Source organism: Alligator sinensis, unplaced genomic scaffold, assembly GCF_000455745.1.
Source record: "Alligator sinensis unplaced genomic scaffold, ASM45574v1 scaffold439_1, whole genome shotgun sequence".
Classification (NCBI taxonomy): domain Eukaryota; kingdom Metazoa; phylum Chordata; order Crocodylia; family Alligatoridae; genus Alligator; species Alligator sinensis.
This window is the reverse complement of record NW_005842523.1, coordinates 484,550-501,878: the sequence shown is the minus strand read 5'-3', so window position 1 is coordinate 501,878 and position 17,329 is coordinate 484,550. Positions and strand designations below refer to the sequence as shown.

General features: G+C 39.5%; 1 protein-coding gene across 1 annotated transcript in view; it reads left to right on the top strand.

Annotated features, from left to right (window-relative positions):
• The first annotated feature begins 212 nt into the window (after window positions 1–212).
• Window positions 213–17,329, top strand: part of RCN1 (reticulocalbin 1) — a 69,481-nt gene continuing 52,364 nt past the window's right edge. The window contains exons 1-4 of the mRNA XM_006031680.1: window positions 213–282; window positions 857–981; window positions 12,737–12,870; window positions 16,449–16,531. Coding sequence (XP_006031742.1) covers window positions 213–282; window positions 857–981; window positions 12,737–12,870; window positions 16,449–16,531 — 412 coding nt within the window. The remainder of the gene's footprint in view (window positions 283–856; window positions 982–12,736; window positions 12,871–16,448; window positions 16,532–17,329) is intronic.

The following is a 17,329-nucleotide window of genomic DNA, read 5'->3' as shown; positions in this document are numbered from 1 at the left end:
CATTTGAAATTCCAGAAGGCCAGAGATAGGTATGGTCCGAGTAAAAGTAGACCAGCCCTACCCTTTCATTTTTAGTTATGTGGGCGCATATGTCCATATGACATACTTCCTACTAAGTGAAGCTACACTCTTGTGCTTCTATCTCCAATTTATAATCCATGGCTTTAAAATTCTCCAGTTCATTTCAATTGGCACTGTACTCTTTACAGAGCATGGTGCGTGTGCTGATGAGTTCTTTGGTGGCTGCTGAGTCCAATGCACAAGTAACAGTCCCACCTGCAGGTAGGACACACCCATGCACTAGCAATGCTCTGAATCCAAGCAGCAGATTCCTTCCTCTTCTGATGCCAGTCATCACAAAACTTGATTCAGTCCGCCTCACAGTGACTCACTCCATCTGTAAGCTGACTCCGCCAACCAGAGCAGCATTCTGCACTCTTTTCCCAGTCATCCACAGAGATTCCAAAGGATGCTAAGTCATCTTTTCAAGTATTCCCAAATCTGTGCAGTGGTCTGCCTCTCTTTCTATACCCTTAACTAACTTCAGAGTACAGCATACTCTTCGGTATCCCGTGATCCAGCATTTGCATAACATGACCAAGCCACCTGAGTCTTTTCCTACTAATCAACATTCCCATCAATGACATACCAGCACGATTCAACACTTCAATATTTGTCACCCTCTCTTGCCATCTTATTTGAAGAATTTTATGCAGGCATCTGATATGAAAGCTCTTTAGTCTTCTGATATGTTTCGCATAAGTTGTCCATGTTTCTGAGCCATATAGAAGTGTGGATAAAACATGTCTCATAAATACAGATTTTCACTTTCATTGACAGTTTGTTATTGTTCTAGGCTCTGTCTTGAAAAAGAGCAAAGCTCCTGGTTGCTTTGTTGATTCTGCTAGTGAGCTCAGCATCAAGATCACCATTGGTGGTAACAGTAAAGCCAAGGTAGAAAAACTGGTCAACAACATTCAGGTGAGTGCTATCTAGGGTCATGTCTGGAACTGGTTCTGAAGAGCCTTGATGCATGATAACAGTCTTCTTCAAGCTTATTGCTAGCCTAAAGATTTTGGGAGCATTTAATAAGAATATCTGCTACTAATGCTGTTATGTTCATGAATAATATTTTTTAATCTCATAGTGATGGTCTTTCAAGTCTATAAAGTGAGCTTTTTATACTACAATTCTAAAACCCAATGAACACATGAGAAGGCATGCCAAAAATTACAACCAGAACACTGAACAGAATAAACTTAGCAAACTATAAACAAATGCTGGTATCAGTAAAATGGAAAAAAACATCATCTACTGTATTCACTTAATGTCAGTAGGTCCTGATTTGCAATGTGCTTACCATAATCTTGTACCTGGCTTTCCATCCTCCCCCATCCAGTGTTGCTGTATATAATAAAATTATAGTCTGTGGATCCAATTCTTTTCTGGTGTAAATTGGCAAGTTTCTGATGATCTTGAGTGTTTACACTTAACACCAGTGTAGAACTTGGCCCATTAATGAATGTATATCTTTTACTACAACCAGTTTGTTTATGGCCAGTAAAAAAGGTAGCACTGACTTAAAATTCGACAAACCATACATGATATGCATGTCCTATTACAGTTACTGCTGTGGTGCAGTTTGGTTACAAGTTGTTTAATGGTTAACCCTAATATAATATATTTTAATAAAAATGTTAATAACCAAACCATACCTCTGCAACCCCAAACCCTTGCAGAGAAAAAGTCCATAAATATACATACATTGTTCAGATGCCTACAGGCCAAGTGAATATACTTAGTGCTAGTTGAAATAAGACAGTTGAACGCTGCTGAAATTCAACTGAAGTATCTAGCAAAAGGCCTGAGGAACAGAGCACAATAAGTGTTCAAAAACATCTCACAATGTAATAATCAATGTGTAATATGAGCTGGGGGTTAGTTAAATAAAATGTGAAAGCTGTATTAATGAACCCTTTTGCTGTCCAACACAGCATTTCATTTTCTTTCATAGGCTGCATAATGCAGAGCCTGGGAATAAATTATAGATGAAACCCCCATCATATGTTTATAAATACACTAACATTAGCATTTTACTTCCTCATAAATCTGTACCAAACATTCAAGCGCAAGATAGAAAGCCCTGTAAAACAATGATATATCCTCTGCTTGCAAGCCTTGACTAGTGGCCCATTCATTTCTACCGCTGTTCTTCAAACATTACTTCCTTCACTCATGCCCCCTCATTTAAAATCTATTTTAATTTAAAGATGCTCGATGCAGTCCTAGTGGTACATTTACTCATCCTAGTTATACATCATGGAGCAGGGAAAAGAAAATTGTTTAATCTAGAGATACGGTTCACTGTGGTCACCACTGAACAGTGGAGTAATTACCAGATCAGCTCCGCTAAAAATGCACTCAGGGTGTTCTGTGACCTATCATCTTCTAATCTGCATAGTGAAGTATAGCTTCATAACTATAAATTGCTGACTTAATTAAAACCAGGACCTTTCTGTCATTTAATTACCGGGAGAAAGGTTATTGCTTAAATGCAATTTTCCAAATGTGATTTCTTAACAGTTATTAACTGCTTCACCATCATTTATTGTTTCAGATTTTTCAATTTGAAAATAGTCCCTGTGACAGAAGTAATGACTTCATGAAAAACTCAATCTAGATGGAGCTGAGCAGACCCATTTGTTTCTCGTAAGTGGAGCAGACAGAAAACTTGAAAATGTCACAGGAGGATCCTGTGATTGCTCCACTTTACAGGAGTAATTAAAAACCAAGAGGTTGCATTAAAGGTGAAGAGAAGAGGTTTATGACAATTTCAAGGTTTTCCCCCCCTGCCGAAATATTGTGCTTGCATTATAAACTATTAGGAGAGATATAGATTAATAATTATTAACTTATTCCAGTCCAATACACAGTACTGGATCAGGTGGCTAGGAGTTCTGCAAGCTTTTTATTGATCTGTAGAGAAGCTGCTAATTTGAAAGAAATAAGTTCTATAGATTTTAATTTGTCTATATGCAGGACACTTCTAATAACAGTTGTTCCCTTGAAATACACAAGTTGAGGCTATAAATCCTCTTTAACATGAGATTGTAATGTTATCTCATTATTCAAAACCGGTCTATACCCATAACAGAACAGAAGTTTGGCACACGCAGACTGGTTTAAAAATGGCAGAACGCAGTCTAAGATTTGCCCCCTTCGCCCATCAAAGGCCAAATGTGTATTCTGCTCACTACCAATCTAAACTACACATGTACAGAGAATCACGTAATTTAGATCAATTTCACCTGAGGCTTTTTGAATGTCTGTACCACTCTTGCTTCCTGCTTTAACTTTCAATACTGAGCACTATCAGTTCTTATAGGTATAGAAGATGGCTGGTATGATCCTGTAATTACTTGCTTAAAGAATAAACTTTGCTGCATATTACTACAGCAGTATTATATAAAGGCCGAGAAATAGACTTCTAACCCAGCATTCCAATATTAATGCGAAGGTCAAGAAAAGGAAAATATTTTCCTGTTACATCTTTGTTCTTATTAATGTTACCATTCCCTACCCCATTTTAGTTACATTATAAACTCAATTTTTTTTAACAGATATGGAATGCTAGATTACTTCCCATTTGATGCAATTGTCAGGTTTTCCAAAATACATGTGAAATTTCTCAGATCAAGGTAAACTCCATAATAAGGTGCCTTAGGAGAGCAGTGTAGGGGAAGATAGGAGGGTTTTCACTGAACAATCACTTCTCCTGTTCCTTAGACATAAAGGCCCAGGTCTTGAAATGAATATCATGTATATAGAGCCCTGCATTCATTTAGGGCCCTTCTAACATCGCCTGTGATATGTTCAAAGTAGTGTAGAGAGCAGCTGTAAGCAGCACTATTGATCGATCCACTTTATTTATATAATGCTACTATTGTGGTGTACCTCACTATCATTAGAAATACAAAGATCTAGAACTCTTGGTTCCAAAATGATACCTTTTATGAGACCAACTGGGAAATCCTTTTCTCGCTGTCATTAGTGCATTTACACTCAAGAGAGAGGGAAGCAGAAACACAGAGATTCTGAGTGATTGATCCACATCTACACAGGAAGTCTTTAGAGGAACAGAGAACTGGATTCTTGTCTCCTATGTTCCAGGCTAGAGCTCTACTATCAAGTCCATTCTTTTTTCCTGAGCAAATCATTCATAAGGAATAATTTTCATGAGTACTTTTATATTCAGGTGTTCATGGAATAATTGTCAAATGCTCAAATGTATTAACTGAAGGTTACTAAAAAAAATTCTTTAGAAATAAAAGCCTGAAGACCAGTTTGTTGCAAATATTCACAATTCAGGCGATGATGGCTGGTTATGTAAGTCACATAACACAATTTCTTTTTCCTTATTTGAAGTGTGAACATAACCAAAACAGAGAAACCTGTAAACATTTTACTGCAGCATTTGTACTGTATTTCTTTTTAATGTGACCGGTATTGCCCACAAATTCCTAAATACACCAGACAAAAAAATTCTTAAACCCCCCATACACGGGGTGGCATCCCTGCCACAAACAGTACAATGACATGGAGTGCAAGTTTAGAACTCTGTAGGATTAGTTTTAATTGGTTGATTTATATAACTTACCAATACATTGAAAACAGTAACTATACAATGTACATAAATATATACAGAATAATGTATAATACTATATATTATATTATATATAATTCACTCTCAGCTAATGATCAAGCATTCAGAGTTAAAGTTTGTCTTCAGCAAGAGCTAACCAAGCTTGAATCTTCAGATATTTGTGTGCAGTTCTGTTGGGGTGTAAGAAATAGCAGGGGGGAAGCGTGAATTATCCTGGGATTCTCTAGAGATGTAAGAATGGAAACTGGAGGTGCTCTAAAGAGAAGGAGAAAGGTAAGGAGGGAAAAGGGAAGAGTCTGGAGAATAAAGGTAGAATTAAAAATTCAGGAGCTACAGATGAAGTAGGAAGTCTGAAGGAAGACATGAAGAGACAAATACATTTAACATATTTATACCATGACAGTAGGCCTGTGTGAAGCAGCTAGTATTTGCTTCAGATTCAGCTGATTCAGAGGACAGTGATTTGATTTGGTGATTTGCATCACTGTCCCGAATCGATTTGGCTGAATCTGATTTGGAGATTCGGCCACCACTGAATCAGCTCAATCTCTGAATCAAATGGACCCCATGCCCCGCACACTCTCTCAGCCCCATCAATGGCTGCCCCGCCTGGCCCCAGCCTGCTGGCTCTAAAAAAAAGAAAGCCCCACACTCACTGCCTCCTGCCAGGAGTGGGGGTGATCCCTGCTGCCCCCCACTGCCCCGTATTGTGTGGGGGACTCTGCCATGAGCCCCCAGAAGCCCTGATGGCTGCTGCAGCAGCCAGTGAATGCGAGCCTTTTTTTTTTTTTTTAAGAGCCAGGATCCTGGGGCCAGGTGAGGAAGCCATTGACAGGGCTGGGAGAGTGGGTGAGGGTTGGGGGCACTCAAGGGGGCTGGAGAAGCAGGCAGGGGATGGGTCCTAGTGGGAGTCTCCCCATGTTCCCCTCCCTGCTCCTGTAGCCCCTGCCCCACTTACCAGTATGGAGCCCGGGTTCAGCTCCTTGAAGTGGCAAGCGGGGACTGCCTGAATTGCGGAATCTTTCTTTGATCTTTTCCAAATTGATTTGAAGGTTTCAAATCAATTCAGACCTTTTATTGGTCTCCCAATTTGGATTTCAGGCTGACTCTCCTCCAAATCAAATTAGCACCCAAAGCTTCACACAGCCCTACATGACTGACCTGAACAGGAAGTACCAGACACAGGCTGAAGTGACAAGGAATCTAACTGTGGGAGATTTATCCAGCCAAATGCACTGAGAGTCTGAGATATTTTAATGAGGCAAACTGACAGTTTATCTCTTTATCTATTGTATGGCACATCAAATAAAAAATAAAGTGGTTTTACATTCTGAAATGTTTCAGGAGATGTTGTAAATTTATTTGATATCATGAGAAAGCTTCCTCAGGGCAACATCTAAAATAGTTTCCAATGAAAATCTTATCCTCGTTCAATATGAGATTAGAGAATATATTGAAAAAGACAACCTACTTTGGAAGAGGACAGTTTGAAGATGATCTTTTCCAATCCTGTTTCTGTGGATGAAATCTCTCTGTGAAATGTCCAAAAGCCAACAGAAATTCTGTTAAGAGATCCAGGAAAAAGAGACTCTGACTATAAACACACAAACCCTCTGGTGAATAATGTATAGAAAAAGGGTTGCAGTAACGATTGTGGTTGAGGTGTGTAGGTCTTGTACTCCTTCCTTCATGTTGGGCAGCTGTTTTCCATTATGCTTGGGTTTGGCACAAGGAGCAGAATTTCATTAAAAGGGGCCAAAACATACTCTCTGCGGATAGAACAAAAATGTCACTGCTGCCTTTCCCTAGCTGACTCTTACTAGCTCAGATGCCCCTGAAGGAATAAACCACCCTGAATCTAAGATATTATTTCAATTTTGGTAGATGAAGATAAATGCCAGCATGTAGAAGAGTCCCATATACTTGCAAAGGAAATTCTCCAGACAGTGACTTTGGCTTCATCAGGTTAAAGTGAAATTAAGGAAATGCTTAATTTATTGGACTCCAGGCAGGTGGCATTCCTTTGTTTTGCCTGAAGTAGGGTAAGCTCCACAAGCAGACAAGCGACTCCATATTTGGAGCCTCACAGACAATAGCCTCTTTGATTTTAGAAGAGGTAAAAGCTACAGTGATAGAGTTACTCTGCAAATAAAAAAGAGCTATTTTCAGGACAACCCATTAACACTAAATTCAGTGCTCACAACTGCACTGGGTAGATTATGGCCCTATCACAGACTGTTCTATGAATGTATAAAACAGATTTTTTTTTAAATTTATATGAAAGTATACACTAAAAATAGTAACAGAAAACCATAATTCAATAAACTCTCATCCTTAACCCATTTATATTTGATCATCCTAATTACCTTCTGATACTCTAGGAATTTGCCTTGACAAAAACTTCCTTGTGTCTACTTATGCAAAAAGACCCCCACACCATTATATGTAGACAGTGTTGGTCTGAAAATGGGAAACAAGCTTTTTTCAGTGTTGCTTGCCAAAGCGTATGCTTACAAATCAGCATATCGTGCTGCCTTCTGATCTTTCCATATTTCTCTGTGAATTACAAAAATATGTACATATCACACAAGAAACACATGGATTGCTGACCACATGATTACTCCAAAATATAATAGCCACCCAAGTTAATGGCCTGAAAATGGAGGATGAGCCCCCCACCCCACTTGTTTTTGTAAAGCCTGATAGTTTGTTCATTTGATAAATTTGAGACCATTCAATCTCCACTTAGGATTATTTAGAAATCTAAAGCTCAAGCTATTTTTGTCTGCAAAATTCAGCTTGGAGACTTTGGAAGCTTAACATTCTAGCTGCATGTCACTGCCACCATTGTCTCTTGTCACAATCCTAATTCTATGTTCTGATAATAAAATTTCATTAGTGTCTGCACATCCTTTGCCTTACCTTTGAAGTACTGTCTTGTGCTGAAACGATTAGCAGTACTTTACGTCATATCACTTGACTGTTTGACAGCCATTGTGAGTGAGCTAAATGGTGAGAAATTAAAATTTCTGACAATTTCCATTACATCTAAATTGCTGAGAAATTAAAGGATATTTACTTTTACAAATATTAAAGGTTGTTTAAAATGTAAACTGACTTCATTTTATTAGTAGATTTCATGATGTGCTAATTCAAAATGACTACACGGCCAGATTTGAATAAATTACCAACTCATTTTCCAAAAGCGAAGGACATTTCCTCCAGGCTGGGTTTTTGACTGTTTGTGTCAGTAGGAAAAGAAAACAAAAAACTTATGAATATTTCAGGATGGAAGACTGGTGAATCTTTTCCTCATTTCATTGCACTAGAATAATACAGTTTATTACCTTATGATACTGCTTTTTAGTAACTCAGCAGGGAGCATGCCATGAAATATTGATTTAATCACACACTGTTAATTTACCTTGAAAAAAACCTGAAACAAAGGACACAGATCTGGAAGGAATCTTGCTGGTTTATTGTGTCCAAAGCTCAGCTACTGTAGGGCTACATGGATTCCTAACCACTAACTGATCAAGTTCCAGTTTAAAATAATTAGGTTTTAACTCACACTACTCCCCGTTGAAGACTATTCTGATCCTTTACTGATCTGATGGTAGGAAACTGTCTTAATTGCCAGCCTAAATGTATTAATTAGCAGTGTATATCCATTTGTTCTTGTGTCAACATTGTCCTTTGCCTGAAAAAGTTCCCTCTCTGGTGTTCACTTTCTGGTTATATTCACACAGAGCAGTCATATCTCTTCTAAGCTTCATTTTACTATGTTAAATCACACCCCTTTAGTTTACTTTCATAAGACAAATTCTCTAGTACTTTGATCATCTTAGTAGCTCTCCTTCACACCTGTTCCACTCTGAATTCATTCTCCCTTGAACATGGGGAATCAGAACTATACACAGAATAGCAAATGAGATCAGACCATTGTCTTGTATAAAAGTATTAATAGTATTGCCTGTTCTTTATTGGAAATAGCTGGTAATACACCCTAAGATCTAATTTGCCTTGTCATGTATCACTTTGGTAAGTTGTAGTCATCCCAAGATCAACTAATACAGAGATACTCAACCCATAGCCATAGGCCAGATCCAGCCCATGGAACTGTGTCATTCAGCCCACGAGGCTCCCCAAGAGTCCAGAAATTCATCAGTGGGGGAGTGGAGGCAGTGTGAACTGCTCTAAATTTCTTGGGCTGGATAACATGGCCCTGTGTGCCATATCATGCCAGCACATGGCTAGTTCTACACATATAGGGTCATGGTGGTATGTGGCCAGACCTGGGTGTATTGGGTCACACTCATCAACTGACCTCACATGCTGACCCCATGTGGGATCTGGCACATGGACCAACTCTGTGCAACTCATCCGGTCTGTGAGGCCAAAAGGCTAGAACTAATATATTGATATACACACGTCTTTTTTCTAATCAATGAATTCCAACTGCTATCTCCCACATTTATAACATAAATTCTCTTTTAGTAATCCCTAAGTGGATAATTTGAACTTTGAGTTGTTAAATTTCACTCCAAGTTCACTATTCCAGTCCTCAAAATCATCCAGTCTGTGTGATATTCTAGTCCTCCTCTGTATTGGCAATACCTCCCTATTTCATGTCATCAGCACATCATTAGCACGTTCAGATGTTTTGTAGAAAAGTTGTTAATTAAAATATTAAATAGCAGAGTAATCAGTGACTTGTTTGTAACTATTTTTTTTTAGTGTGATATTTTTGGAGATAAAGGACTATTTTTTTCTGTTAAGTAGCAACGGGGTGGGGAAGAGGAGGACTTAGGAAAATATTCGTGATGTTGCTGTGTGTGTGTATTATGGCAAATGTAAGAGATGCATTGTCATTCCTCTAAAGCATTATATATTGGTGACTGCTGGAAGTCAGCACTAAGCTAAATAGCCAATCACCTAAGCCACCATGCTGAATCCAGTATTCTTAATGAACTCGCTCTCTCTACATATTCACAAAATATTGCTTCAAGTTTTCTTTGTACTTTCATAAACTGCTACAGAATGTCAGAGGCAGAACATAGGTCTCATTTGAACTACTGGCATGAGAAAGGGTGGCAGCATCAGCCAGAAAGAATGAATTTAAGTTATTTCTTTTCCACCACATATACTGATTTCTTATTCCACTTCTCTTTTTCAGATGATCAGTACCATATTTACTCAAATAAAAGGCAAAGTTCCCCCATCCCAATCAGCCTGGGGGGGGAAACCACCTCATCTTACATTCACATACAAAGAAACCTCATTAAATAGATTATCTATCATTAAACTGTTGCCAAAAGCAGCACATGCTTGATAATGGAAACCAATTATGAAGTTGATTAAATGCAGCCAACACTGAATATGACTATAAACCACATGGCCCATATGGGGCAAACTTATTGATGGAAACCTACCACAAAGATAGATATAGACATAACATATATACTAGCGCTCATTGCATGCAGTCATCCTCAGTGTCAAGGTTTTTTTCAAGTTATGGTGAGCCACTCCACTAAATACATTTTACTTCCTCTTCACTCCCACAATTGAGCTGTGACTTCTTTTCCCATTTTCAATGATTCCTGTTTCTTCACCAGCCTTAAAATTCTGGCAAACATCAACAAACAGGGCCCCAACCAGTTCACCCAGAATCCCTCTGTCACCGCTTCTGTTAGCTTGACATATGATTAGTGTAGCCCCACCCTCCATGAGATGAAGCTAAACCATGCTTCTCTGCCCCTCATCTGCATATAATTTTTTGGAGGATCTAGGACTTGTGACAAGAATACCCTGTTCCAGTTATGAGTATGTGTGTGTGTGCGGGGGTGGTAATTAGTACATGGCTCCCTTGTGGGTTACATCTGGAGTACACACACACTGAACAGTGCCAAACTTTGGGGTCACCATAGCTGGGAACACTTTTGATTGCTGGGACCAATCCCAATGAACTATATGGTAAATCATGAGCCTTTTGGCTCTGGACTAATATCATGCATTGTTTGTAATATATATAAGTACAAAAGTGCTGCTTAAAGTGTATTTATGGAATACCTGTGCTAAAACTTGCAGCAGTTTTAAAAAAGGTAAAATGCATCACTTCTGGATTATGTCAGTCAATGGATACCTGTAGCAATTTGCATATGTGTAAATTACTACAGGTATGTTTATTTCAAGGTCAGTGTTTTCAAATTTGCTTCTCATTTTTACATGTGCAGGGAGATCAGGGTTTGACAATAAGAGGGGAAGGAGGGGCTGCAGGAGGATGTTTAGGGGCAGAGGACAAGGGAGCTACCTGATCCTCTGATTTATTTTTCTTCCTGTAGAAGTGGGAGGGGGACAAATTCAAGGCAGACCTCCAATAGTTAGATTCTATACCTGGAAAGTTATAATAAATGTATACATTTTTCATGTATAGAATCTAATTTTTGGGGAGAGGGGTCATCTTATATTCAGGGTCATCTTACATTCAAGAAAATATGGTAATTCAGGATAGCTATAATGCAAATGAGTTTGTTAACTACTCACTATAAACAAGAAAAATGTCAGAATAAGGAACTAAATCAGAGCATTTATCTTCTGAGGTTGAAACCAGGAAGCCCTAGAGTTCCCACAATGACAAGGCTGCTGTGTATTCTATGTTAAGTTTTTCATTTAATCTTTTTCATAAATTGCCCTTTTCTCATGAACCCCTCTGGGTCAAACTATGGAGGGTGGGATGGGGGGATGTGGTGAGAGAGACCTAACTGTAGGTGTACTACATACCACCAAATGAAGGTGAGGAGCTCAATCTAGAGTTCTCTCAAGAACTGGCATGGGACATGGTTATCATGGGTGACTTCAATTACTCAGACATCTCTTGGGAGGAACACTCAGCTAAGTCAGATCAGTCACATTGCTTCCTGACCTGTATTGAAGAGCTCTACCCGATGCAGGAAGTGCATGGGCCAATCAGAGGTAACACTCTCCTAGACTTAGTCTTGGCCAAAGGAGATGATCTGATGAGTGAAGTGAATAGAGAAGGTATCCTGGGCAACAGCGACCATGAAACCATCACGTTCACTGTCTGTCATAAGGTAGGCAAATCAGCTAGTAGGGTTGAAGTTTTGGACCTCAAAAAAGTGAATTTCAACAGGTTCAGGGCAATAGTAGGGGAAGAGCTACAGGACGAGGGACCAAAGGTGAAAGGAGTGCATGAAGAGTGGTCATTCCTCAAGGACATGATCCTCAAAGCACAAAAGAAGTTCATTCCCATGCAGGTGAAAGGTAGCAGAAGGGCTGGTAAGCCCTCTTGGCTTAATAGGGATATCATGGTCCTCTTGAAAATGAAGAAAGAGGCATACAAGCAATGGAAGCTTGGGACAATCCCCAAGGAGGACTATACAACAATGGCCCACACTTGTAGGGAGCAGATTAAAAAGGCCAAAGTGGTGACTGAATTTAAACTAGCAACAGAAATCAAGAACAATAAGAAGTCCTTCTTTAGGTATGTAGGGAACAGGAGGAAAACAAATGGAAGTGTGGGGCCATTGTTTAACAGCTGGCTACCAACACTCAGGAGAAAACTAAACTCCTGAATGACTACTTTGCTTCAGCATTTCACTGGACTAAGGGTAAAATCATACTAGATAAGGTTCAGAATGGGCATGGTGGGAATGACTGCCTTCCTACTGTTGACACTGAGCTGGTGTATCATCAGTTAGAAAAGTTAGACATTTATAAGTCAGCAGGACCAGATGAACTTTGTCTGAGAGTGCTGAAGGAGTGGGCCAAAGTCATCGTGGGACCTCTGGAGAAAATCTTCCAAAACTCGTGGCACTTGGGGGAGGTCCCTGAAGACTGGAAGAGGGACAATGTTGTGCCCATCTTCAAAAGGGGAGGAGAGAGGACCCAGGCAACTATAGGCCAATTAGCCTAACTTCTGTTACAGGGAAAATCCGGGAAAAATTCCTCAAGGAGTGCTATACGCTTGCAGAAGGTAGAGTTCTGATTGACAGCCAGCATGGCTTTGTCGTGGGCAGGTCTTGTCTTACCAATCTCATCTTCTTCTATGACCAGGCAACTCGTCACCTGGATAAAAGAGAGGAGGTCAATATTGTATACCTCGACTTCCAAAAGGCCTTTGATCTGGTATCCCATAATGTTCTCATGGGAAATTTGGAGCAATGTGGGCTTAACTGCTTGACATTTAGGTGAGTAGGAAGCTGTCTGCGGGGGATCCAGAGAGTTCTAATAAACAGATCTGTGTCGTCCTGGCGAGATGTGGCCAATGGTGTCCCACAGGGGTCTGTGCTTGGTTCAGTGCTTTTCCACACCTTTATCAATGATTTGGATGTGGGGGTGAAGAACACACTGACCAAGTTTGCGGATGTCACCAAATGATGAGGGAGCGTGGTCATGCCTGAAAATAGGCAGCAGATACAGGTGGACCTAGACAGACTGGCGAGTTGGGCAGATCAGAACCAGGTGAAGTTCAACATTGAGAAGTGTAAAGTGCTCCATCTGGGGAGGAAAAATCCCCAACATACTTACAGGCTGAGTGGTGCCAAACTGACTACCACCATGACAGAAAGGGACCTAGGGATAATAATAGATCATAGTATGAACATGAGCAGTCAGTGCAATGATTTAGCCAGCGCGGCAAACAATACTCTGGCATGCATCAACCAATGCATCTGAAGCAAAACTAAGGAAGTGATTCTTCCACTTTACTCAGCATTGGTAAGACCACAGCTGGAGTACAGCATCCAGTTCTAGGCACTACACTTCAACAAGGCTGTGGAAAAATGTGAGAGAATCCAGAGAAGGAACCACCTGTATAATCAGAGACTTACAAGACAAGCCATATGAAGAAAGGCTGAAGGACTTGGGTCTCTTCAGCCTAAAAAAGAGAAGGCTGAGGGGACTTGGTAGCAGCTTACTGCTACATCAGAGGAATACATCAAGGGCTCAGTGAACAACTGTTCACCAGGGCACCCTTGGGGAAAACCAGGAGTAATGGCCAGAAACTCCTGGAAGACTGTTTCAGACAATACTAGGAATAATTTATTCACAGTTAGGCTGTCCAGACTGTGGAATAAGCTCCCTCCGGAGGTGGTGCAATCACCTACCCTGGAAATCTTCAAGAGGAGACTGGACGGTCACGTCCCTGGGGTTACCTAACCCCAGTTGGCTTTCCTGCCCAGTGCAGGGGGGCTGGACTCGATGATCTTGCGAGGTCCCTTCCAGCCCCTCACAATCTATGAACCTATGAATGTGGAGCTTTTATTATCATACTTGAGATATTACAACATAAGAAAAAATAAGTTTGTGTATCAAACTAGAATGCACTCCCCACTGCAGTAAAGCTAATAGGGGGCTTGCGTGGATGACACAGGAATGTCAGGAGATCTGTGTTGTATGCCCTTTTCAACCACAGATTCACTGCATGATCTTGGACAAGTCACATAATTTCTTTGCTTTGTTCTCATCTTGGAACCAGATTGCAGCCTCAGTTTACCAGCTGGCTTATAGGTTGAGTTGGTGCAAGTCAGTGCCCATTATTTAGTCTTCCCCTTTCATGGTAAAAGGAGGTGTTCAAGGAAGATCCAAATAAAACAAACATGAACATTTTCCATGCAGATTCTTTACAAGGCCAGTTTCTAAAACCCTTGCTCCTTCAGTGCAGAGTTTTCAATACCTCCTCCATTAGTACCGTAGGGAGCCCAGGGTCTCTCCTATGTGTTTTGTTCTCTGACCCATGAACCCTATTCATCTTTTAGTTGCTTCCCAGGCTCCTGGATTTTTTCCCCAGAGCCTTCCCAGACTTCTTTCCATCTTAAAGTCCTTCTGCCTCATCCTTTCCCAAATTCTGATCATATACCTCTCCCTTCCCAGTGTCTTTTCCCAGACACCTTTCTTAGGTGGAGGAACTATACTCCCAATTTCTTACCCTTTGGCATCAGAGGTGGCTCTTTGAATTTCTTTCCTTTCACCAACCACTCACATAATCCTTGTAGAAGAAACAACACATCTCAGAATGGCTACTCTAAAAAGGCCAAACCTTGAGGGGTGAACAGGACCCCAGTTTACCTTTAAAAAGACAGCCCACCTCCATAGCATCCCCTATCTGTTAGAGGTGCATAATGGTTAATTACCTCACATGTTATTGCAAAACCTAATCCTTTCAGTCTTTATAAAGGACTTGAAATCCTCAGAAAAAGGTTTTATGCTTACAACACTACTATGACTACTGCTGAATATTGATCTGTTTTGAAAAACAAACAAGGATTAGTGCTTGAAAGAGATCAGAGTGCTAGAATGCTTTATCATTTCTCCATTATCCTCTTTAAAAAACTTCTGCAGCTTGATTTTGTTTGGCATCAACATACTTATTCTAAGTGATAAAGAGACAGAAAGAATAGCAAGTTAGGCTGATGCATAAAGCTTATGTGAATAAAAGATTAGTTAGGATGTGGAAAAGTATGCAAGCAATGCTGCATTGTCAACTGAGAGCATGTACGAAGAGAAACAGATGTTCAAATATATAAACTTTAGAAACTCTGAATCTTTTTGATTAATGTGAAGCTTTATGAATAATGCAAATTGTGTAAGAAATACTGAGGCTTGATTTAAAGTTGTTAAAGGAGAAAGTTTACAATGTTTTTGATGCTTTTTTTTTGAGAAGCTAAAATCACAGTAGGAGAGCCAGTGAGTGGAACCATTTCCAGAGGCTGCTATCAGAGCTCACTGTAGCTGAAATTCTTTTTAGGAGGTGTTCAAGCACAAAATCCACCATTCGAAGTGAGAATATCCCTGGTGGAGCTGTTGGTAAACCAGTCTAATGAATCACACACAGCTAAGGAGGGGCTAATCATTCTCATATCTCTGAGGAAAGAAAAGAAACATTTTCTGGAGAAGTTAATAGAGAAGATTTTGTGAGCTGCTCAGCCAGTCTCTATTCAGCAAAGCACTTAAGCATATACTTAAGTCCAGCCCTATTCAGTTAAAAACTCACATTCTTTGCTGAATCAGGGCTCTAGAATATGTAATACACTTTGATCCTGTTCAGTGATGCAAACCTTTTTATTTAAAGCCAGAAAAACTAGTTTTCTTTGGGTTGATGCATCATCAAATCCAAGCAACTTCTTTGTCAGCATATATCAGTATAAACAGGAATGTAATAAATTGTCTTCATAAAAAGCCAGCTCAAGTTGCAAAATGATGCAATGCACCAAATAGAAAAAAGAAAAGGAAAGAAAACCTCACTGGATTTTAACGCAAAATATAACAACTGAAAAAAAAATTTTGGTTTTCTTTAAATGCTATGACAAGGAAACCAATGAACTGAATGATGAACTGAATGTTTTTGGTAGACAAACAGCAAACAGCTTAGGACCCACAAGCCACATTCAGTATTCATATCACATAAGAGTAGTACATCTCAAATTTTCTTTGTGTCTTAAAATATTTATGTATATTCCAGAAGCTGTCATGTGGTCAGTACATGAATGGGCAAATAAGGATTTCTTTTTGATCATATATGACTTTCTCCTGTGTTCCTTGTCATGTCCAAATCTTGCTCACATTCCAAAGGAGTTAGAAATAGCAATATCCAGGAGAAAAGTTGATGTGATGATATTTTTGACCTGGCCAGAAGACAACATTTCATAAGACAGACAGCCTTCTCATGAGATTTTCATCAAGTTCAACAGGAATAATCATGCGCTTAAACACACATCTTTACAATTTTGGTGCCATATTTTGATTTTTTTGACTTCTGGCTTTTTAGGGAGAATGTCATAAAACAAACAAATAAACCAATCAATCAACAGATGTCTGTCTCAGCATCTGCTCTGCTCAGTCCTTGGGTAGGTAAGTACTAATGTGATAAGAAGCAGTGGGCACATGCACCGTTTTTAGGCTATAAGGTAACAAAATTAAATCAACATTTAATACACCTAGTAGGATGTTTTAAACTTACAGAACAAATATATCAAACTCCACTGAACCTAATATTTTTGGCAGTGTTCATTTTTAAAAACTTTTTTGCATCTGTTAGCACCATTCCGTACATGCAGCTGGAATGTATGCGAGTCAACTCCCTCCCACAATGCATGTCTATTTGCTGCCACAAGTATACACAAAAATGACAGACTAACACTTAAAAGGTAGTTAAGTCTTAGGTGGAAAACAAACCTAACATCACAAACACAATATCCTGTTACAGTGTCAGATGAAACCACTCTGTCCTTGAAGAGATGATTCAAAAGAAACTCTTTCCAACTCAAAGGATTCTAGGACTCATGCTATATTCCTATCAGTAACAAATGAAATGACATTAACTAGTAAGAACAGCCCTCAAAATAAATAGCCTATGTCTGTACACTCTGTTTTTACTCTAACATTATCCATCCCCTCAATCTCAACTCCATTTTAACTCCATCTGTTTGGGAATATAAAAATACATCTCCTCCTTGCAGTACTAAGTACAGACAGACATTTGGGATGTTTGGAGTCTGCTTTCAGGCCCAAATTCTTCAGCTTGAATCCATCTCTAATCCCAGAATGAGATATGTAGACTGTCACTTTATAGACTGGAGAACAGTTCTAAAAATAAAGTTGTTATGGAGATGCTGACAATTTTAGTCATAGATGAATTCTTGAAGGAGG